Genomic DNA, 24,665 nt, shown 5'->3' with positions numbered 1-24,665 from the left:
AGAGAATTGAAATTTATTGGATGCCACATTTGGAGATTTAGGGGAGCATGAAGTCACTGTGTGAAGTGAGATCCTTCCAGGAAGTGGCCAGAGAATAATAGCCAGGGGAAAGGAACCATCACTTATTCTGGTTCTTTTTTGAGTCAAGGCCTGCACCAGATGCATACCTCTTGATAGCACTAGGTTAGTTACATTATGATTCCCATACAGAAATTTAAAAAGTGAGATAATGAAATGTAAGTAGTTTACCTAAGGTCATATAGGTAGAGACCAAATTAAGAAAGGAATTCTTTTTCTTCCTTCTTTCCTGCACTATACATGTCTTTGTTTTCATAGTCCAAAACAGGCACAAATTACTAGCCCCATGGTTAAATTCCTTATGGATTAAATATTTGTGAACTAAGAAATCTAAAAGCCATTTAAAACCATTCTTAGCCCACAGGCCCTAAAAACAAGAGGTTGCAGATTTGGCCCCAGGGATGCACTTTACCAGATTCCTGTGCTACAGCTTCCAGTTGATGTCCTGGCTTCCTTCCTGTTTAACAGGCTTCCTTCCCCCGGTTGGTCATGAATGCTTTTCTTGTCTCATCAGCAGTGTGAGCCTGATGACAATTCTCTGCTTTTCAGGGGTTTTCAGCCTTGTAGCGTCTGCCCCAAGCAGTTTCAAAATTCTGCAATTACACCTTGGTGGGAAAGCTGGCCTTTCGGGTCTCCAATATCCTCCTCATTCCAGCTTCATCAGAAGAGCTCTGCCAGTTTTGGTTCACCAGCACCAGCCCTGATTCTTGTCCTGTACCCAAAACAGGCACGTGCGACCAGCAAAACCACTTTCGGGTTGTAAATATCAGTTCACTTCTCGTAAGTCTTCCTCTAGAATCTTAGCACCGAATTTAGCCCTCATTGTTTCAATAGCTCTGACACATTTCAAAGAGTAGGCAATTTTACACTTTTAATTTTTTTTTCATGTTTATTTTGAGAGAGAGAGACTGCAAGCTTTGTGCACGAGTGAATGGGTTAAGGGCAGAGAGAGAGGGAGAGAATCCCAAGCAGGCACCATGCTGTCAGAGCAGAGCCTGACTCGGGGCTTGATCTCACACTGAGATCATGACCTGAGCTGAAATCAAGAGTCAGATGCTTAACTGACACTTAAAACAATTGAGCCACCCTGGTATCCCTTTCCGGTTTTACCTGGCTTTTCTCATTGCTCTCAGCAGGATTATAGGTCTGTTGCATGCAATGTTACCTGGAAAGCATTAAGTCTTGCTTTTCAAATAATTTAAAAATAGTACCTTAAAGCTAAATACATTCAAATTCACTCACAATGCTGTATTTTTTCCAAACTGGAAAAATCTTCCTGAATTATAATTTTTAAAATTTAAAGGCAAAAAAGACCATTTACAGTAGTGCAGGCTGACATGAGTAAATTTTCTTTATCTTGCTTGCAATGTATTTTTTATTTATTTTTTAGTAATTTCTACAATCCAAGGTGGGGCTCAAACTCACAACCCCAAGATCAAGAGTTGCATGCTCTTCCAACTGAGCCAGCCAGGTGCCCCATCTTGCAATATTTTAATAACATTTAAATTTTGATTAGGTGATATATTCAATATGACTGATCAAAAAGTATAAAAGAACAGAGTGAAAAGTTATTCTTCCATCCCTATCCCCAGCCACCCAGGTGGCATGGGAGATGCTGGCGACATTACTCCTTCTCTTTCTAGACATTTTATGCAAATACATGCATATATCTTTTCATATCAGTAAAGTGATTTTGTTGTTGCTGTTAATTGCATATAGTATTTCTTTGTACCATCATTTATTTAGTATCTATTGATGTAACATTAAGTCTGTTTCTAGCTTATTATTATAAACAATGCCATACAGAAATGTTTTGTACATGTCATTCTACACACATGTGAAGATAGTTTTAGGAAATTCCTAGAGGTTGAATTGCTAAGTTCAGAAGTGGGATTTTAAAGTTTCTACTGATACCAAACAATAGATACGACTGTCTATCCCTGTCAAGATTTAAAAAGCACACATACATACACAAAAACAAAATGAAAAAGCACCTTATCTTAGCTAATTTGAAGGGTGGAAAAATAAAAGTGTATGAACATTAATGTAAGTGATGTTATGCATTTCACATATTTAAGAGCCATCTGTATTTCCTTTCCTGGGAACTATGTTTCTTGGGAGCATTTCTAATTTTCCTTTTGAGGTATTAGTCACTTTCAAAATATATTGGCAGACACTTCATATAAAGTAAATGGAGCTCTTTGTGCTGAACTGCATCTATTTCTTCCCCAGTCTGTCATGTTTTTCAATTCTTCATTATGGTAATAGTCTTAGTTATGCAGAGCTTTCCATTTTTATATAGTTAATTTTTATTTTTTAATAGTGGTAAAATATACATAATAGTCCAATTTTATTTTTATTATTTTAATGTTCAGATTCTCCACCTCTGTGGTCCTAGTGCTCCTTGAGAAGTTAATCAGTCCCATGTCCCTTCCACAAAAAGGAGAGAAGTAGCAATACACTCTAATGACTGATTCAAAATATTTATTAATTTCTAACAAAAAGGCATATAAGGTCAGACTGTCCAAAAAACTAATAAATTAAAATTTACCTTAAGGTCAGGAAGACTACTTCACAGACAAATAAGTGGTTAAATGTATAAATCCTGAAGATGTCACACTATTTCCCTTCTCGGTCATGGACTATTCTAGGAAAATTTAATTATATAATTTTTAAGGAGTTCCAAGAGTTATCTACCCTAAAATGTAAAGTGAAATTGCTCTTAGAAAAATACTGGTTTGATGAAAACAGATTTTAGTCTATTTTAGAGAAATCTGGTTAGCTTCTCACTAGACTTCATTTCAGCACAATCATTACTCAGAGGGCAATCATTCTTTTTCTGAGAAAGGGCAAACTAAATTTTAAACTAGCATCAGAACTCTTCCCCGTAATTACCCAATCAATACTGAAATAGATGCCACCAAGTATGCAAAGATTAACAGAATTTAAGTTACAAAATTTGGAGGGAAAAATAATAAAGATAAAAATACTGACAAATTTAACCTAGAATTAGCTCTAGGACATTTTATTATACTTTTATTTTAAAAGGATGGATAACTAGAGATGAGCAGAATTGCTGTTTAAACTGTTATTTGCTTAAAGTTGTTCATATTAATAAACAAGCAATTACGTCTCTAAATTAAATTTCACAAAATGAAATCACTGCCTTCTGATTTAACTTTCAGGGGTAAGATGGCAAAACTCAAGCATGACTTTTTCTATCCATACACACAAATAAAAGTATCAATACAACTGATAAAATAAGGAAATAAACACATGGTTATGTCTCAGGTCCCATAATATGAGATACTGATATTTAACTCTCCTAAATTTCCATTTTTTTCCTGGAATAGCAGAATAATAGAAATGTGAACTCCCCAAATTTCAGGCAATTTAGTAACTGATTTTGATTTTGACACCAGATACTATGGTGTGAAAAGCCTAAAGCCAAATGTTTTCCATGTCACCTAGCAAAGAAAGGAGGACGGGGAATCCTCTGCCAAACCTCATCTGCTACTCCATCCTGAACTCCGTTTCTAACTATTCCCTCAGTTCCAGGGTTTCCAAATTGTCAATCCATCCCACTGAGCCTCAACCCAACTCTTAACTCCTTTTGCAACAAGAGTCTAGTTTCCTTTGTCAACTAATTCCTAACTTTCCAGGACACTCTGATTTTTCTGATTTCACACTGATCATAAACCATTTAAATTGAAGAAAATGCTACAATGCTTAAAATAACTAAAATGGAGATGAAAACTAGATTACATTAGTGTTATGGAAGATGCATGTCATGTACTCTGCAAATAAATGGGAAAGTAGTAAGAAAACTCACCCTGCCTGGGCTCCTAACTACTTGGTATAGTATAATCTTGCTTTGATTACTAGTTAGGACAAAAAGGGAAGGAAGCAAAGGCCATAAAACATGCATTTTTTGGAAAGAGAATGGCACTTGAAGATTTCTTGGGAGTTCGCCAAGGCATTTTTATATCCATAAGGACTGTCAAACAGTACATCACAGTTATTAAAAAAGGAAAGGACTGGGACTCCTGCTTACCACTGAGTTTGGCAGAAACACATTTATATATTTCTCCCTTGTAATCACCAGTCCTTTAATTAAGGACAATGAGTGTGACCACAGAGCAGAATTAATGAAAAAAATTTTAAAGATTCTATGATAGAAAAGTGAGCTTCACAATCCAGCTTTACTAGATTATGAAACACTCCCTTTGCCCACGTATTACTTTGTATACCTCTGAAACATCTGAAAAATACTTTTCTGTGACTTACTAGGCTGTAGGGAACAAGCATTTTTAGATACATTACAATTATCTCTCGAAGAATTTGGCATCTTTCTCCCATTAACACTGACTGAATGTTTCAACTGGATCTTAAAAGATGGTTGCCAGTTTTCATTTTTTGAGCCTCTCCGAGATTTTGAATGCTCTGTATCAGTCTGTCTTTTGAAGTTCCTATCTTTGGAATTCTTCCTCTGTCCACTTAGCAACTTGTCTGGTGGTGAAGACGTAGGACGTAACTGATACTCATCTGGGGATCCTTTCTGCCGGTTTGGCTTCATTTGTTCTTTATCAACTTCTTTCTGAAGCTGTACTGCTAACAACCTGTCCTGTTCTTCCTGTTTATGTCTCTCAAAAAGTAAGCGTTCCAAATCTATCAGTTTTTGGGTAAAGTTGATTTCTGTTTCCTCTTGGTCTGAGGAAGCTTTGGGGAACATTTTCCTCCTTTTTGCAGAAATGCATGGATCCCTGACTGCTTCAAACGAAGATTCCTGGTTTTTTCTTTTGGAAGTATCTTCACTGATCTGTAGGCAAGACTCTTCATTTTCTGTCTCAACTGTGTTACTTTCAATTATCTGTGTCATACCTGATATACTGCATGTGTTCTCTGTTTCTCCAGAGCAGGGAACTCTGGCTTCACGTCCCTCATGATTTAGGACACATAACTCTTTATCATGATTGCTTGGTCTCATTTTGACTTTTGCTTCAAGACACCACTCTCTACCACTGGCATATAACTGAGGCATAGGTGACTCGACTGAAGACTTTGCACCTTGTTCCGGAGTGTCCATGCGTATTTGCGGAGAAAGTGTTGGCATATCTTCTTCAATTTCTGTATCTTGCCCTGTAGGACTATTTACAACAGTACCATCAGTTTCCTGTAGAAAACAAAGAAGACTGAGTGAACCAGGGGAAAACATCAAGTCATAATTTAGAACTCTATACCGATACTCTAGCTGAATTGTAACTATAAGATAGTTAGCATTAGGGGTGCCTGGGTGGCTCAGTCAGTTGAGCGTCCAATTCTTGATTTCAGCTCAAGTCATGATCCCAGGGTCATGGGATTGAGCCCCATGTCAGGATCTCTGAGCATGGAGCCTCCTTAAGATTCTCCTGGGGCACCTGGGTGGCTCAGTTGGTTAAGTGTCTGACTCTAATTTGGCTCAGATCATGATCTCACGGTTTCTGGGTTCAAGCCCCTCATCAGGTTCCATGCTGATGGTGCAGAGCCTGCTTGGGACTTTCTCTCCCTCTGTCTGCCCCTCCCCTGCTCACTCTCTGTCTGTCAAAATAAACAAACTTAAAAAAAAGAAAGCGTCTCTCCATCTCTCTTTGCCCTTCTCCTCTGCTTGTACCCACTCTTAAAAAAAGAAATGATAGCATTACTAATAATAACATATTAATTCTTAATAGTATTTGTATTGTGGGGGTGCCTAGGTGGCTCAGTCAGTTAAACGTCCAACTATGACTTTGGCTCAGGTCATGATCTCAACAGTTTCTGAGACTGAGCCCTGCATTGGGCTCTGCACTGACAGCACTGGGCCAGCTTGGCATTCTCTCTCTCCCTATCTGCCTCTTCCCTGCTTGTGTAAATGAGTTCTCTCTCTCAAAATAAATAAAAACTTAAAAAAAAATTTTTAAATAGTATTTTTATTCTGTGTGCTAATTTAAGACATTTCTTCATTTTCACTCCCATGAATACCTACAGATTAAAATGCACAAACTGGATTGTTTATATGGCCAATAAACTGGCACTAGGACCTGACCTCTCTTTCACCTTACAAACTTTCTCTAGTCCAGAGATTTTTAGCCCCTCTTTGTGCCATGGACTCTCTACCTTTCAGTATTTTGGTAAAGCTTACAGACATCTACTGAATATTTTTCAGTATAAAAATAAACACATAGGATTACAAAGGGAACAACCTAGATTGCAACACAATTATTAAAAATGTTTTAATTTCTTATGTAATAATGTGTCCCCATTAATACATTAAATAATAAGATCTAGTGACAAGTCTAAGAACTTGTAATACTGAACGAGGGATGAATAACAATATTTCAAGAGACCTGCCACAGACATAACATGATAAAAACTTGACCTTTCCACTGATGATCAAAGGTACAGCTTTTGCTAACAGTATTATGGTTTGCAGTATACGGTCATAATTAAAGGAATGACAGGTTAGGTGAAAATAAAGATAAACCTTTTCTTCCACTGAGCTTCATATGTACTTCCTGGATTCTAACTGTAGACCTTATTAGGTTAAGAACTTTGCTTCTGCCAGTATATTTCTTTTCACTTACAGGTCTTAGGTAAGTAAGGACCTAGGATTAGTTTTGACTTTAAATCTTTCTTTTACCTGTTCTGCTTTGCATTGATCATTCCTTACAGCATTTCTTATGAACCAATGTGGTTGGACTAGACAAGTTCCAGGTTGTTTACCTAGTTTTGCTGTGAATATGAACACCAGGGTAGGAAAAATAGCCCCACCTTGAAATGCCTCTTCCATCCTTAGTTCCATTATGAGCCAGATCATGTGGACCTAAATCCTCCCTCTATATCATCTCTACTTAAGGGACTTAGTGCAAGTCTCATATTTCTGTGTGCCTTGGTTTTCTTAACTATAAAATGGGCACAAGAATAAATACTTACCTTATAGAGCTGGTGCTTGTGATGGAGATTGAAGAAAATAATACATACATTATCTGGCACATGGTAAATGCCAATTAAATGATAGGTGAGCTTAAAAAATTTTAGGAGCCTCTTAATAAAGTGTTAATAAAACTTCTCTGTAGGAAATCAACCATGGTGTCAGTTTACTTTTTTCCCCTAGAAACTTGATAAATGTGTAATGTTACCTGTGTTACTAGGCCACATAGCTGACGGTAAAAATGACCTTATTGGTGAATTGCATCTTTAGAGAAGGTTGCTGACTCCTAGTATAGGTGAGCATAAGATGACTAAGAAAGGGGGTTCCATATACAACAGTGATTTAAGAAAAAAAAAAAAAAGGAAACTACAAGTATTAGCAATCTATAGCATTAGTAAACTTGCCAAACTAAGGATATCTTTAGTATCCACATACCTTGGACATGGAGCTTTTCCTGCTTTCTTGTACAACTTCAGATTGTGATGCTGACCCAAATTGAGATTTAGGTGACAAATACCTTAACAAAACAAACAAACAAACAAACAATGTTTACCAAAGTTTGAATGCTTTGACAGACAAGTGGTATGTAACTAATATAATATGTCACATAGCTATTTATGTGAAGGTTGTCTGTTTGCTGCTTGGCTGATTTATCAGAAAGAGTGTAGTCCATTTCCTTGTCTCAGGTATTTTGGCCTAACTCCAAAGCAAAACTTAAAAGGCCGAGTATTGATAGTTTAGTGAAAAATAGCAGGAAAGGAAGTAAAATCCAAACATTTCTTAATTCTCAAAAGAAATTCAAAAGGTAGACAGCATCAAAACAACTCAAAACTATATAGTCTTCCCAAAAGTGGTGGAAATGAAATTTTAAATCAGGAGAAAGAATATGTTAGTTTCTTTTTAATGCCAGAAATTCTGGCTGTTTACTACATTAAAAAAAAAAGTTTACTTATTTGAGAGACAGACAGACAAACAGAATGTGAGAAGGGGTGAGGCAGAGAGAGAGAGAGACTCACACAGATCTGAAGCAGACTCCAGGCTCTGAGCTGTCAGCACAGAGCCCGATGTGGAGTTTGAACCTGTGAACCACGAGATCATGACCTGAGCTGAAGTCGGACACTTAACCAACTGAGCTACTCAGGGGCCCATTTACTACACTGCTAAGGGCTACTATTGAGAAAGTATCCATGATTAGATTCTTTACTATTCTGAGATAAAGATTTTGTTAGATACACATTTTATATAAACTATGCCTACAAAAATACAAATCTATCAATGTATCCGTTATAAGAGTATATTTCTAAATTTCTAAGCATCATTAATAGGCTGTTTGCCACTGAAAACATGAAGTCTGTAATATGATGAAAAATGCTGTAAAAGAAATGGGAATAAAAGGACAGGTTATGAGAAAGTTAAGTATATTTTTAAAACTAAAAAAAAAAAAATACATATACAACTTGCTTCAAATCTCCTAAAATGTTGGCAGTCTTCAAGCAATGGAAGTAATATCAGGTGATTTTCAAAGAGTAGCTAGCTATTGTTTTTATAGTTAAAGAAAACAATGGAAAAATGTCTGACTGCAAATAGTATGTAAAACCATGAGTTCCATAGTGTTCAAAACACCATGAATAGTATGCGAAACAATAAAATAAAATCTAGGCAAAGATCTCATATAAAGAACAAATAACATTCCTTCTAAACTAGAATATCTAGACCATATATTTAGTTGAATCATTCTAAATACTCTGCAAACTTGTAAGTACAAGAACTACCTTTTCAACTGATAAAACAGGAGCCCAGTTTAGTCTGATTTTAATTTTGTGTCTCAAAGCTGAAGAAACTCTTCTGCCAATATTAGATATTAGTTACCAAGATAGATTTATTATAGCATAATCCTTTTTTTGAAATCCATAAGCAGAGAACAAAATGTGACCAGATACTTATTCAACATGATCAGGAAAGATTTATGAGCTTGTCCTGAATATTCTTTATAGTATGAATAATGTATGAATATGTGCTCATTCTAAAAAAGTAAACAGAGGGGCACCTGGGTAGCTCAGTCAGTTGAGTATCTAACTTCAGCTCAGGTCATGATCTCACAGTTCGTGGGTTCAAGCGTCTTGTTGGGCTCCGTGCTGACAGTCAGCTCAGAGCCTGGAGCCTGTTTCAGTTTCTGTATCTCCCTCTCTCTCTGACCCTTCCCTGCTCATGCTCTCTCTCTCTCAGAAATAAAATAAGAAACATTAAAAAAAAAATAGTTTTACCACACATTTGTATCCCTAAACATGTACTGCTCAGTTCTGCATGATTTTGAACTTTACATCTATGGAATCATATTACATGCATTCACCAATTTTTTTCCTCACCCATTTTCCTGACTCATGCTTGTTGTCCTCTGCTGGATTCATTCTGACTGTTGGACAGTATTCAGTTCTACTTTTGGACATCTGGGTGCTTCTACTTTTTGCTGTTACAAATAGTACTGCTGGGAACATTCCTGCACATGTCTTCTAGGGTTTCTTTCTTTTTTTTTTTTTAATTTTTTTTTTAAAGTTCATTTATTTTGAGAGAGAGAAAGAGAGGGAGGGAGGAAGAGAGAGGGAGGGGGCGGGGAGGAAGAGTGAGAGAGAGAGAGAGAGAGAGAAAATGAGTGGAGGGGCAGAGAGAGGGGGGGAATGGGGGTCTGAAGCAGACTCTAATGTTGACAGAACAGAGCCCGATGCGGGGCCAGAATTCACTAATTGTGAGATGGTGAACTAAGAAGCAAGTTGGGATGCTCAACTAACTGAGCCACCCAGGCGCCCCTCTTCAGGGATTTCTTTAGTGTCTGCACCCCAGAGTCCTAGGGTATCAACCTTTTACATTCCCACTAAACATAACTGTTCCTTAGTATCTATAGCACTTTATATTGCCAGAGAGATTAATTTTTCCAGTAGGATGAGTATGAAATGCCACCTCATTGTGACTTTGTGTTTCCTTCTTCTCAAATATTTATTAACTTTCAAGGTTTCATTTTCTATAAAGTCAAAATTTTTTGTCTCTCTTTCTACTGATCTTTCTCTTCCTTATAGGTGGGTATTTCTTTAACAGCACAGTCTTTTTTTTCAGTTAAGTATGTTAAAATTTCTTTTCTTAAAAAATTTTTTTTTCTTTAATGTTTTTTATTTATTTCTGAGAGAGAGACAGCATAAGCAGGGGAGGGGTCAGAGAGAGAGGGAGACACAGAATTTGAAACAGGCTCCAGACTCTGAGCTAGCTGTCAGCACAGAGCCTGACGCGGGGCTCGAGTCCACGAACTGTGAGATCATGACCTGAGCTAAAGTCAGACGCTCAACCAAATGAGCCACCCAGACGCCCCTAAAATTTCTTCTTAAAAGACAGAAGAGTATCATTTTATTCTCTAAAGGTATTTTGATAAAGACATTCTTAATCTTATAATCTGTTTTGTTCTTTACAATAGCCTTCCCCAAAGATAATCTGCTTCATTATCTTCTTAAAGATTTATTGTCTGCCTTTTTAATAGACCTTTAATTCACCTTAATTTTTATACATAGTATGAATAGAGGTCCAAGCTCATTTTTTCCTTGTATAATCAATTGTCCCTGTGACATTTACTGACAAATTCATCTTTTTCCCACTGATTAAAACGACTACTACTGTATTAGCTACCCAAAGTATCCCAAAACTTAGTGGCTTAAAACAACATTATCTCACAGTTTCTGAGAGTCAGGAATCCAAGAGCAGCTTAGTTGGGTGGTTTGAGCTCAGGATCTCTCACTAGGGTCTAGTGAAGATGTTAGTCATTTGAAGGCTTTATTGGGGCTTAAAGGATCACCTTCCAAGAAGGCTCACTCACAAAGGCTATTCTATAAGTCCCATTTTGCTATTGGCTGTTGGCAGAAGGCCTTAGTTCCTACCAGGTGGGCCTCTCCATAGGGCTGCTCACAACAGGGCAGCTAACCTTCCCAGAGCAGGTACTCCAAAAAAGAGAAAAGTCACAGTGCCTTTCAGGATTTAGTCTCCAAAATATACAATGTCCCCTCGAATAATTCTATTTGTATACTTAAGTCCAGCCCACATTCAAGGGGAAGGGAATGAGTATCAAAGAATTTGTGGGTATATTTTAAAAACACCAATAACATCATGAAGGCACCATAAAATTGTTGTATTTCTACACTAAGGCCATTACCCTGCCTTAATCATTTTGTTCATCTATTCTTGTGCAAATATCACACATATTTACTTATAAATTTAAAGCATCCAACTCTTCACCACACATTTTATTTCTCTTTAGTGGCACCTGAAAGTCCTTTCTCTTCCATATAAATTTTTAGAGTCAGATGGTTAACCAACTGGGCCACCAGGCGTCCCAAACTCATTTATTTTATTTTATTTATTTATTTATTTTTTAAATGTTTTATTTATTTCTAGGAGATAGAGAGAGAGAGAGACAGCATGAGCAGGGGAGGGTCAGAGAGAGAAGGAGTCACAGACTGAAACAGGCTCCAGGCTCTGAGCTGGCAGTCAGCACAGAGCCCGACTCGGGGCTCGAACCCACTAACTGTGTGATCATGACCTAAGCGAAAGTCGGACGCTTAACTGACTAAGCCACCCAGGCGCCCCCAAACTCATTAAATTTAAAAATGTATCTCTGAACTCTTGGATTTTCAATGAATTTTCTATATTCCACCTCTAATAAAAATGGCTTTTTTTTTTTTAATCCACAATGGTAATTTACTTATTTTTTAATGTTTATTTGAGAGAGAAAGAGAGCACGCACAAGCAGGGGTGGGGCAGAGAGAGAGGAGACAGAGGATCCGAACCAGGCTTTGTGCGGGCAACTGAGAGCCTGATGTGGGCCTTGAACCCACAAACTGCGAGATCATGACCTGAGCCAAAGTTAGATACCCAACTGAATGAGCTACCCAGGTGTCGCTAAAATTAACCACTTTAAAACTGTACAATTCAGGGGCGCCTGGGTGGCTTAGTCGGTTAAGCTTCTGACTTTGGCTCAGGTCATGATCTCACAGTTCATGGGTTCAAGCCCCGTGTCGGGCTCTGTGCTGACAGCTAGCTCAGAGCCTGGAGCCTGTTTTAGATTCTGTGTCTCCCTCTCTCTCTGACCCTCCCCTGCTCGTGCTGCCTCTCTCTCTCAGAATTTAAAAAAAAAAAAAAAAAAAAGTGTACAATTCAGTAGCGTTTTAGTATGTTCACAAAACTTCAACCATCACCTCTATTTAGTGCCAAAACATTTTCATCATCCCAAAGGAAACCATGTATATGCTAAGCAGTAACTCCTCATTCCCACCTTTCCCCAGCCCCTGGTAACTACTAACCTGCTTTCTGTCTCTACAGATATACCTACTCTAGCTATTTCATATAAATAAAATCATGTTAACAGGCAGCTCTCTTTGTCTGGCTTCTTTCATTTAGCATGTTTCTGAGGTTCATTCATGTTAACAGCATCTATCAGTATGTCACTCCTTTTTAGGGCTGAATAATATTCCACTGCATGGATTATACATTTTGTTTATCCATTCATCCTTCAATGGACATTTGTGTTGTTTCCATCCTTTGGATGTTTGAAGTACTGACCCAAACATTTGTAAGTATTTGTTTAAATTCCCATTTTCTACTTGGGTAGAGGTGGAATTGCTAGGACATATGGTAATTCTGTTTAATTTTCTGAGGAACTGCCAAATTGCACCATTTTATATACCCACCAGTAATGTACAAGGTTACAGTTTCTCCAATCCTTGCCAACACTTGCTATTTTCTTTTGGATTATAGATATTCTAGTGGATGTGAAATGGTATCTCATTGTAGTTTGATCTGCATGACTTATGATATTGGGCATATTTTCATGTGCGTCTTGGCCATATGCACATCATTGGAGAAATGTCTATTTCATATCCTTTGCTCATTTTGAAACTGGAATGTCTTTTGTTAAATTATAAGAATTCTTTACATATTCTAGGGGCACCTGGGTGGCTCAGTGGGTTAAGCGTCTGACTTCGGCTCAGTTCATGATCTCAGTTTGTGAGTTTGAACCCTACATTGGGCTCTGTGCTGACAGCTCAGAGCCTGGAGCCTGCTTCAGGTCCTGTGTCTCCCTCTGTCTATCTGCCCCTTCCCTGCTCACTCTCTGTCTCTCCCTCAAAAACAAATACTTTTTTCTTTTTCAATTTTTTTTAATGCTTATTCATTTTTGAGAGAGAGACAGAGACAGAACGTGAGCGGGGGGTGGACAAAGAATCTTAAACAGGCTCCAGGCTCTGAGCTAGCTGTCAGCACAGAGCCCGACACAGGGCTCAAACCCACGAACCATGAGATCATGACCAGAGCTGAAGTCGGACACTCAACCAACTGAGCCACCCAGGTGCTCCAAAAACAAATACTAAACAAAACAGAGTTGCATGCTCTACCAACTGAACTACACAGGTGCCCCTATTTTTAATGTATAGACTGTGGTTCTTAAACTCTTCTAATTGTTAATTACTATGGGAAAGCTTATATCCTCATAAAATCACCAACACTACCTGCTGCTGGAGGGGCATTATGGGGAGACTAAATCACTCTACTACTGACTATCTGACTCGTACTTTTTGTATAGTAGAGAAGAAATATAATGTACAGACTAGGGAAAAGAGGATAGGGGAATGGCCTAGATGCCAAGTTATAACCTCCTTCAGTGAGGATAACCTTATATGAGACCAGCCTTTCTCATCTGAATCTAAACCAGGAGAAAAAGGGAATCCAACTGGTTAATTTTGAGAAAATGGGAACATGAAAATCCTGAGGAATCAAGATAAAAAGACTTCATATCTCTCTTTATGCTAGCCAGGTGTCTAAGCTATGTGAGTAGCACCCTTATTTTCACTTTACATCAATCTCAGACCATTTGGAGAGATTTCACACAGAGTTGATGGACTGGATTTTGTTTATCAGTGGACTATATGAACAAAAACACCAGTATACAGTAAGTTGATCAATAAGTAGCTGATAAATAGTCATGTTTACTTACTTCTGAATATCTCCAGTGTTTGTTTGTTTGTTCTTACTTTTCTTTTGGGACTTGGTTGTGACTGTATCAGATTTTCTAGAATTCAAGGGAGAAGCCAAAACGCTTCCGTCACAGAAATTGTTCTTCAACAAGAGAAAAAGGATAACAGACGTTATTTTAAAAAATTATAATAAAGTAAGTTATTATTTTGACTAATTCAGACTCTACCATAGAATTTTTCAGGAATTATGCTCACATTTAAATTCTACACATCCTTTGAATAATAGTGACATGCAAAAATTAGTATAAATAAGATTCAATCCATCGAAGTTGGTCTGCATTAATTGCATTTTTATTCTACATTAAGAGCACAAAGGGTATGATGTTACTAATATTCATTTTTCTAATGAATAGCTTCATGTAATTATAACTACCTTAATCTACAGGAAAAAAATGTGGATATGCCTGGAATAAAAGTTAATTTTATGTGAAGATAATTTAATTGGGGGATTTAAGAACATACCAATATCATAAATATTTACTTGCTATTACCGGTCTCATAAATTTCTTACTACACTACTGGAAAAATTAATAAAATTGGTGGTGATATACATTTGGTTTTGGACCACCAAACTTTCTCAAGTAAACCCAAGAATTCTTCTTTTTTAAATGTTTATTTATTTTTGAGATGGAGGGACAGAGCATGAGCAGGGGAGGGACAGAGAGAGAGGGAGACAGAATCCAAAGCTGGCTCCAGGCTGTGAGCTGTCAGCAGAGCCTAGTGTGGGGCTCAAACCTAAAAACCATGAGATCATGACCTCATGACCGGAGCCAAAGTTGGATGCTTAACCAACTGAGCACCCCAGCCGCTCCAAGAATTCTTCTAAAATATCAATGGTTCTACTCTTATAATCTCTATTAATAACAAGAAGGATCAGAATAAGATTCTTAAAAGATAGGTAAAGATAATCCCAGATTCTCCTCTTTGATGTATTTTCTTACCTATCTCATCTGTTATTCTACTGGTCAGTGTCTTTTATTTAATTTCCTAATTATGTACTTTTTCAAAACTATTCTGGGGCGCCTGGGTGGCTCAGTGGGTTAAGCGTACGACTTCAGCTCAGGTCATGATCTCACGGGTTCGTGGGTTTGAGCCCCGCATGGGGCTCTGTGCTGACAGCCAGCTCAGAGCCTGGAGCCTGTTTCGGATTCTGTATCTCCCTCTCTCTCTGACCCTCCCCTGCTTGCGCTGTCTCTCTCTCTCTGTCAAAAATAAATAAAACATTAAAAAATTTTTAAAAAAGCAAAAAACTATTCTACTAAAATTTTAAAAGAAGAAATATATTAAAAAGGGTATATAATCTAAAACTTAGATATACTAATGGACCACCTCGGTGACTCAGTCAGGTTAAGTGTCTGACTTTGGCTGAATTTGAGCCCTGCATTGGGCGCACTGCTGTCAGAGTAGAACCTGCTTCAGATCCTGTCCTCCACCTCCCCACCCTCCTCCACTCACACTCTTTCTCTCAAAAATAAACATTTAAAAAATAAAATATAACATTATCATGAACAGAAGGCCTCTAAAAAAAAAAATCCCAATTCTGGATATACTTCATTTTGGTAATTATATTTTAGGATATTTGTTTGAAAGCAGAGGAATTGTTTTTAGAGGCTCTCACACCCAAATGCACATTCAGCTTCCCTAGATGCCTCTGGGAATGGCATTCCCTAAATCTTATCCCAAGAGATTCTGATTCAGTAGATTTAGAAAAGATATGGGAATTTGTATTTTAAAAGAACCCCAAATAAATTCTGCCAGGTTCTTTCACGTCACTAGGTCTCACTGTACCCTCAGGTCTTACAGTATGGTTTTATCACCCCTTCTTCCATTCATTTTTCCTGAGGCAATAATTTAACTACAGCAAGGTAGTAAAATTCAGGTCTAAGGTCTACTGTATTACTTAAAGCTTTAATGTGCTTGACTTCCAAAGAGTGATTTACATCCATACAATGGATTATTATGCTACTCTTAAAAAAAGAATCAGATAGGGGCGCCTGGGTGGCTTAGTCGGTTAAGCGTCCGACTTTCGCTTAGGTCATGATCTTGCGTTTCGTGGGTTCGAGCCCCGCGTCAGGCTCTGTGCTGACTGCCAGCTCAGAGCCTGGAGCCTGCTTCAGATTCTGTGTCTCCCTCTCTCTCTGACCCTCCCATGCTCACGCTGTCTCTCTCTCTCCCAGAAATAAATAAAACATTAAAAAAAAAAAAAAAAGAATCAGATAAGACTCTGTAGTTACACTGGGGTGCCTGGGTGGCTCAGTTGGTTAAGTGTCTGACTTTGGCTCAGATCTGATCTCATGATTCATGAGTTCAAGCCCTGCATCAGGCGCTGTACTGACAGCTCAAACCCTGGAGCCTGCTTCGGATTCTGTGTCCTCCTCTCTCTCTGTCCCTTCCCTGCTCATGCTCTATGTCCCTCTTTCCCAAAAATAAATAAACATTATTAAAAAAAACAAAACAAAACTGTGTAGTTACATAAAAAAAATCTCTAAGACATATCAAGTGAAAAAAGACAAGGAAAAAAAGTGTGCTTGATACACCCTTTATAGGTGAATAAGAAAAAATGATAAACTGTTAATAGTGCTAACCTTTGGGGAAAGAGACTGATATAATGGAAGAGGAATGGGAATACAGATGTGGAAGGAGAGAGACGAAGCTTTCCTATATGTTCTGAATTTACTAACATGCTAGGAAATTTTAAGTATACTTCAATCAGAACAAATATGTAGCAAAAAAAATTGTGTTTTGTTTTAAGTAGAACAAATATGTCAGAAACACTTCCTCAGATCTTTGAAAAACATGCAAAGCAATGGGAATGTACTTCAAAGTACTCTCCTAAAACTTACAATATTAATGCTTAGCTTTCTTGCTAGTTCTTCATCACTTTTTAGTTGTTCTTCCATCTCTCTTCGCCTTTTTTCTGCCTGTTGTTTTTCTTCCTCTTCTTCCTCTGCCAGTAATCTCTGTATGTATGCTTCGCTGGCTTTGTTTTCTTCTTCCTCACTGGCTCGTCGCTCTGCCTCCACCTTAAAAAAAATTAATAAAGAACATTTCTCTGAACTTTTGATTATACTTGCAATATTTCTCTTTTCTTAAAAGCAATTCTTTTTTCTTTTCTAGAGAGAGAAGAGTGCGAGCTGGAGAGAGGGGCAGAGAGAAGGAGGGAGAGAGAGAATCTTGAGCAAGTTCCAGGCTCACAGTATGGCAAAAGACAGGGACAGACATTCCATCCAAAAAAATAAAAAATTATAAAAATGTCCCCTAATTACATGAAAAGATAATCTTTTTCATAATAAGAGAAATAACAATTAAATCTACACTGAGATAGGACTTCCAGTTTCCAGTAATGATACAGTAAAACACTGGGGGAAAATCCTCCAACAAAAACTGACTTTAAAACCTGGGCATGATAAGCAACTACCGAAGGAACTGGAGAGTGAACATGATCAGACAAACTGCTCCTCCTGGCTTGAAGCCTGGAGCTAACATAATCTGACACTGGTGGAAACAGACCCTATACTTGGGGTTACTTGAAATTCTAAAAGGTTCACAGATAATTTACTGGGGAAAAGATGCTTGTTACAATACATGGGGGTAGAATACAGAATATTTGTAGAAGAAAAATAATGAATCTCAACCCTACCTCATGTCATACTCAAAAACTAATTGAATGGATTATACATCTAAACATACGAACTAAACCAAATTCCAAAAGAAACCTTTGTGACTTTGAGCTAAGCAAAGTTATCAAACTGTATACCTAAAATTAGAAAATTTTCCTATATTGAAACTTACTATAGATAAATTCCACCTTAACAAAGCTTTAAAAAAAACAAAACAAAACAAAACAAAACAAAAACGATGCCAATATCATTCTCACACATCAGACTGCCAAAAATTCAAAAGCCTGACAGTATGCTGTTTTTTAAAACTTTAAATGCTTATTTATTTTTGAGAGAGAGAGAGCAGAGAAGGTGGGGGGTGGGGGGGATGGAGACAGCTGAAGCAGGCTCCAGACTCTGAGTTGTCAACACAGAGCCTGATGTGGGATTCAAACTCACAAACTGTGAGATCATGACCTGAGCCAAAGAAAACCTGATAATACTCTGTTGTCAAGGGTATTATCGAAACAGGTGCTCTCATTGGGAATGCAAAATGGTACGCCAATCAAGGAGAATTTGACAGTTCTAACAAATCTATAGATCATTTAACTTTTGACCTGGCAATGTCAGGTAGAAATCTACCTTGAAGATATACTTCTAATAATATTAAAATATACATGCACAGGAGCACCTGGGTGGCTCAGTTGGTTAAGTGTCTGACTTTGGCTCAGGTCATGATCTCACTGTTTGTGAGTTTTAGTCTCATGTCAGGCTTTGTACTGACAGCTCAGGACCTGGAGTTTGCTTCGGATTCTGTGTCTCCCTCTCTCTGCCCCTCCCTCCCTCATGCTCTGTCTGTCTCTCAAAAATAAACATTAAAAAAAAAAAATACAGGGGCGCCTGGGTGGCTTAGTCGGTTAAGCATCCGACTTTCGCTTAGGTCATGATCTCGCGGTTCGTGGGTTCGAGGCCCGCGTCGGGCTCTGTGCTGACTGCCAGCTCAGAGCCTGGAGCCTGTTTCAGTCTGTGACTCCCTCTCTCTCTGACCCTCCCCTGCTCACGCTGTCTCTCTCTCTCTCTTAGAAATAAATTAAAAAAAAAAAATTAAAAAAAAAAAAACATATATATATATGCACAGTATTGCAGTACTATTTGTAATTAGAAAATACATAGTATGCAGCATTTAATAAGCAAGTACACTTATACATCTGTTTATCTTTACAAAAGACACCAAAGGAAGGATAAAGTACCCTGCGATGAAATTAGTTATCTACAATGTGGGCAGACACAGGGTAGATAAGATACAGGAGGGAGTTATTCTCTCTGAGAGTAACTTCTAATGTAATTTTTATGTTTGGGTGAATGTTAATATTCTACACATTCGGGGGCGCCTGGGTGGCTCAGTTAAGTGTCTGACTTTGGCTCACATCATGATCTCCCAGTTCACGGGTTCAAGCCTGGCATCAGGCTCTCCGCTGACAGCTTAGGGCCTAGAGCCTGCTTGGGATTCTGTCTCCCTCTTTCTCTGCCCCTCCCCAGCTTATGCGCACAGGCTAGTGCTCTCTCTCACAATAAATAGATAAAATTTTTTTAAAAAATATAAGGGAAATGAAAAGAAAATCACTATCACAAAGGAGTAGCAATTATATATAAATAAAACTACTTTCTACCTATTTTAAACATGTAAAAAATAGAGCTTTTGTAAAGTACATTAAAATTAATTATATCACAATATATATTATTTACATAGGCACATAAAAATGTATGTAAAACCTAAAATGGAAAACAAAACAGAGAATTTTTCCAGAAAAGAATAAACATTAGGGTGCCTGGGTGTCTCAGTCAGTTAAATGCCCAACTCTTGGTTTCATGACTCAGGTCATGATCTGATGGTTCATAAGATCAAACCCCGTGTTGGGCTCAGGCTGCCTGGGATTCTCTCACTTTATCTCTCTCTCTCTGCTCCTCCCTCTTTCTCAAAATAAATAAATAAACCTAAAAACAAAAAAGAGTAACTATTTAGTACCTACCTTGCTGATCTCCTCTTCATATTCTCTTCTCAATTCCCCAGGTTTACTTAATAAGCGAACTGGCTGATAGTCATCAACTGTTAGAGATCAAGGAAGAAAGTAATATTATAGGCAACACAGAATTTTATGGCTAGCTTTGGTCTTCAGTTAAACCTATATTAACATGCAAATGTGATATTAAAAGAAATGTACAATTATTAACAGTTATAGCAGTATCTTCTCTACAGAATTCCATTATAAAAGAAAAGTCCAGAGGCGCCTCAGTTGGTTAAGCGTCTGTCTTCGGCTCAGGTCATGATCTCACAGTTCATGGGTTTGCGCCCTACATCGGGCTCTGTGCTGCCAGCTCAGAGTCTGGAGCCTGCTTCGGATTCTGTGTCTCCGTTTCTCTCTGCCTCTCCCTTGCTCTCACTCTCTCTCAAAAAAAAATAATAAACATTAAAAAAAAATAAGAGAAGAAAAGTCCAGAGGTTTTTTGGTTCAAAATGGCACATGAATACATATACTTAACTCCTGCTCTAGAATCTGTTAAAATAACAGTGAAGGAATTTTTTGAAAGTAATCCTACAACAGAAAAGAGGGTCATCGGTAAACAAGAAACTTTAATAAATGTCTAGAAAATGGGAAGCCAATAAATTTAAAAGAGGTGACTTATATAGCAGAATGAAGAAAAATGCAACCCATGGAAGGGAAGGTGACATAGGAGACCTGCCCCACATACCTGAACGTCAGCTCAGGATCAAAAACATAAGGTACAATAGAGACTTGAGTGAATGAGTGTAGGACAGGGAATTTAAAGTTTATAATCTGTTAAATCAGAATATTTGGCTGGTAGGCACTTCTTCCTAGATATTAAGTGTACATACCACAATCAGAAGTTATTTTTTAAAGAAACTAAATTGTCTGGACAGAGCCCTGGCACTCAGGGATGGAGAAGCATAATGGCCAGGTTTAACCTCAAACAATGTCTGCCAGTCACCAATGCCAATATATGTACAAGGAGCTTTATTCTAGGGCCTCATTTTTAAATATGAAAGCAAAACCAAGAATCATCAGACATTTCAAACAAATCTACGGGACTAAAGAAACACTGAGATGCAAAGAAGGAAAAAATAATCTTGAGCTGAATCCAGAAAAAGAGAACACAACTGCTGTTTACATAGGCAGCTGTTACTCAACTCCAGCTGACTACTGCCACCAGGAAACTTAGGTCTGTATTTGTTATAAATTCTGACTTTTTCAAGACAATCCAGAAATCTATATGTTAATATAAAATCTCCAAATTTTAAATGTTGGCACTGAATGGGTTAACACAGAAATCATGTCTGTAGCCTTTACATGGCTTGTAGGCCAGTAGTTTGTAAATTCTGCAACAGAGGAACTAAAAACATATTAAGTCCATTACTGGTAGCAAAGAAGTATACTAAATTCTTATTTTAGCTGTTGAGGAAGATTCATCTGAGACAATATAGTGGGAAATACAGGAGTGATGGCACTTTAATTACATTATTTCTAGTAAAGGAGGACAGGGTATGTACAGAGAGGTAGTATCAGATGTGACAGCTTAGGGGGTGGGCGAACTTTTTCTGGAAAGGGCAAGATAACAAATATTTTATGCTTTGTGGGCAATGCAGCCTTTGTTGGAGTAATTCAGCTCTTGCCACAGTTAAGCACAGAAGCAATCATTGACACAGATGAGCACACTGCCTCTGTCCTAGTAACACTTCACTTACAAAAAGAGATGTGGGCCAAATTTGGCCTGTGGAGGACAAAGTTCTCAGAAATTCTGTGTGCACATGTGTGGTGGTGTGGTGAACATCAAACAATTGTAGGCAACTGGGAAAGGAAAACTGTTTCCTTTTCTCATTGAAAGAGTTCACTTAATAAAGAATAAATATAGCTAAAATGTTATGAAAATTAGAAGATAACCCATAGAATGGAAGAAAATACCTGTAAATCATATATCTGATAAGGCATTAATATCAAGAATATATAAAGAACTCTAGGGGCATCTGGGTGGCTCAGTCGGTTGAGTGTCCGACTTTGGCTCAGGTCATGATCCCACAGTTTGTGGGTTCGAGCCCCGCATGGGCTCTGTGCTGACAGCTCAGAGCCTGGAGCCTGCTTCAGATCCAGTGTCTCCCTCTCTCTCTGACCCTCCCCTGCTCACGCTGCCTCTCTCTCTCTGTCTCAGAAATAAATTTAAAAAAATAATAATAAAAAAAAAAAAGAATAAAGAACTCCAACAAGCGAACAACAAAAAACAAGCTCAGTTAAAAAAAAAATGGGCAAAGGACAGGTATTTTTTCCAAAGGATATGCAAATGGTAACAAGCACATAAAAAGATGCTCAAGATCATTAGGGAAATGCAAATCAAAACCACAAAGAGATACCACTTCATACCCATTAGGGTGGCTATTATAAAGCTAAATAGTGTTCACAAGGAGATGGGGAAACTGAAATCCTTGTGCACTGCTGGTGGAAATGTAAAATGGTGCAGCCACTATGGAAAACAATATGGTGGTTGCTCAAAAGAATTAAGCAAAATTACCATAGGACCCAAGAATTCCTTTCTGGGTACATACTCAAAAGAGTTGAAAGCAGGAACTCAAACAGATACTTACTTGTACACCAATGTTCACAGCAGCATTATTCACAACAGCCAAAGGTGGAAGTAATCCAAGCATTTATCAACAGATAAACGGATAAATAAAATGTGGTAAATACATACAGTGGAACATTACTGTCATAAATGAAAGAAATTCTGACACATGCTAAAACAAGGATGACGCATGAAGATATTATGCTCAGTGAAGTAAGTCAGACAAAACGGGACAAATACCTACTATAATGCTACTTATACAAAGTACCTAGAGTAGTCAAATCTGACATAGGTAGCATGGTGGATGCCAGGGGTTAGGGGAAGGGGGAATTGGGGAGTTATTGTTTAATGAGTATAAATTCAATTAGAGAAGATGAAAAAGTTCTAGAGATGGATGGTAGTGATGCTTGCACACCAATGTGACTGTACTCAATGCTGCTGAACTGTACACTTAAAAATGATTAAAAAAGTAAATTTTCTGTTATCTGTATTTTACCACACACACACACACACAAAACTTCTGTTATGGGACACCTGGATGGCTCAGTTGGTTAAGCGTCTGAGAGTTCATGAATTTGAGCCCCATATCAGACTCTGTGCTAACAGCTCGGAGCCTGGCGTCTTCTTCAGATTCTGTGTCTCCCCCTCCCTCTGCCTGTCCCCCCACTTGCACTCTGTCTCTCTCTCAAAAATAAACATTAAAAAAAAAAAAATCAAAAAAATCTTCTGTTAAAATGAAAACCAGAGGAGGATGGCTTGTTTCCTTCCCCTTAGAGTTGCATGCTCTTTGTGGTCATTTTGTAGAATAAAAGCCACCTTGGATACTCACCCATTGTTAATATCTTGGGTGGCAACAATGGATTTTTACTTAAAGATTTAAAATGGCTTTTCAGGGAGCACCTGAGTGGCTCAGTCAGTGGAGCATCCAACTCTTGACGTTGGCTCAGGTCATGATCCCAGGGTGGTGGGATCAAGCCCTATGCGGGGCTCTGCGCTTAGTGTGCAGCCTGCTTGAGATTCTCTCTCTCTCTCTCTCTCTCTCTCTCTCTCTCCCTCTTGCCCCTCTCCGCTGTTCATGTGCTCTCTAAAATAAAATAATAAATAAAAAAATAAAAAAATAGTAACATGGCTTTGGAATAAACACAAGAAAAGAAAAAAGAAAAACACAGAGTCATTAGGGAGACACTTAAGGCCCTACATCAGTAAAGACTTAATATCTATCCTAACTTCAGCCTCAGCCCCCTCAAATGTAATCTTTAGCCACCCAAACTATAATTTCCTATAGGCAATATCCTGAGAGACCCCCCCGCCCTTTAGGAGGACAACTCTGCCTAAACACTGCATGCAGTCCTTACTAATAAACTGTGGGGTTTTTAATGTTTGTTTATTTTTTTTTTAATTTTTTTTTATGTTTTATTTATTTCTAGGAGAGAGAGAGTGACAGCGTGAGCAGGGGAGGGTCAGAGAGAGAGGGAGTCGACTGAAACAGGCTCCAGGCTCTGAGCTGGCAGTCAGCACAGAGCTCAACGCGGGGCTCAAACCCACAAACTGTGAGATCATGACCTAAGCGAAAGTCGGACGCTTAACCGACTAAGCCACCCAGGCGCCCCTAATGTTTGTTTATTTTTGAGAGATAGAGAATGAGCAAGCACACATGGGCGAGAACACACAAGGGAGTGCAGAGAGAGAGGGAGACACAGAATCTGAAGCAGGCTTCAGGCTCTAAGCTGTCAGCACAGAGACCAACGTGGGGCTCAAACTCTTGGAGCTGTGAGATCATGACCTGAGCAGATGCCAGACATTTAACTGACTGGGCATTTAACACCGCTGGGTTTTGTTTGTTTGTTTGTTTGTTTAGGCCTCTTCACTGCCTTTCCTTTTCTGCAGCTCACCGGAGTTCTCTACTGCTGGGGAAAGGAGATGCTGCCTGATTCACTAATCGTTTAATAAAGTCAATTAGATCTTCATATTTACTCAGTTAAATTTTTTTAAAATACTTCTATATGATGACAAACATCACAAAATTAAAACAAACAACAAACTGGGAGAAGTTATTTGCAAATACACAAACCAACAGAGAATTATGTCCAGAATATAACAGGAACTTTAAAGATTAAGAAAAACACACTACATTAATGGGCAAAGAAACATACAATTTACAAAAGATGCTTAACTACTCTATGGTAAGCAGAGAGAACTGTAATTTAAAAAACAAACAAAACAGGGGTGCCTGGGTGGCTCAGTTGCTTAGTCTGACTTTGGCTCAGGTCATGATCTCACAGTTCACAGTTTCGAGCCCCACATCAGGCTCTCTGCTGTCAGCTTTCTCTGCCCCTCCCCCTTCTT

General features: G+C 38.2%; 1 protein-coding gene across 3 annotated transcripts in view; it reads right to left on the bottom strand.

Annotated features, from left to right (window-relative positions):
- Positions 1–2,547: 2,547 nt before the first annotated feature.
- The window catches only part of RNF168 (ring finger protein 168), a 31,059-nt gene continuing 8,941 nt past the window's right edge, over positions 2,548–24,665 (bottom strand). For all 3 annotated transcript variants that reach the window (XM_039250877.1, XM_039250876.1, XM_039250878.1), the window contains exons 3-7: positions 19,718–19,794; positions 16,932–17,111; positions 14,049–14,170; positions 7,460–7,541; positions 2,548–5,251 (exon numbers count right to left, since the gene is read on the bottom strand). In XM_039250877.1, the coding sequence (XP_039106808.1) occupies positions 4,316–5,251; positions 7,460–7,541; positions 14,049–14,170; positions 16,932–17,111; positions 19,718–19,794 (1,397 nt within the window). In that variant the 3' untranslated portion in view covers positions 2,548–4,315. The remainder of the gene's footprint in view (positions 5,252–7,459; positions 7,542–14,048; positions 14,171–16,931; positions 17,112–19,717; positions 19,795–24,665) is intronic.

This window comes from Hyaena hyaena, unplaced genomic scaffold (assembly GCF_003009895.1).
Source record: "Hyaena hyaena isolate Hyena2069 unplaced genomic scaffold, ASM300989v1 scaffold_382, whole genome shotgun sequence".
NCBI classification, from domain to species: domain Eukaryota; kingdom Metazoa; phylum Chordata; class Mammalia; order Carnivora; family Hyaenidae; genus Hyaena; species Hyaena hyaena.
Note: the sequence above shows the minus strand (reverse complement) of the source record. Positions and strands in the feature narration are given on the sequence as shown.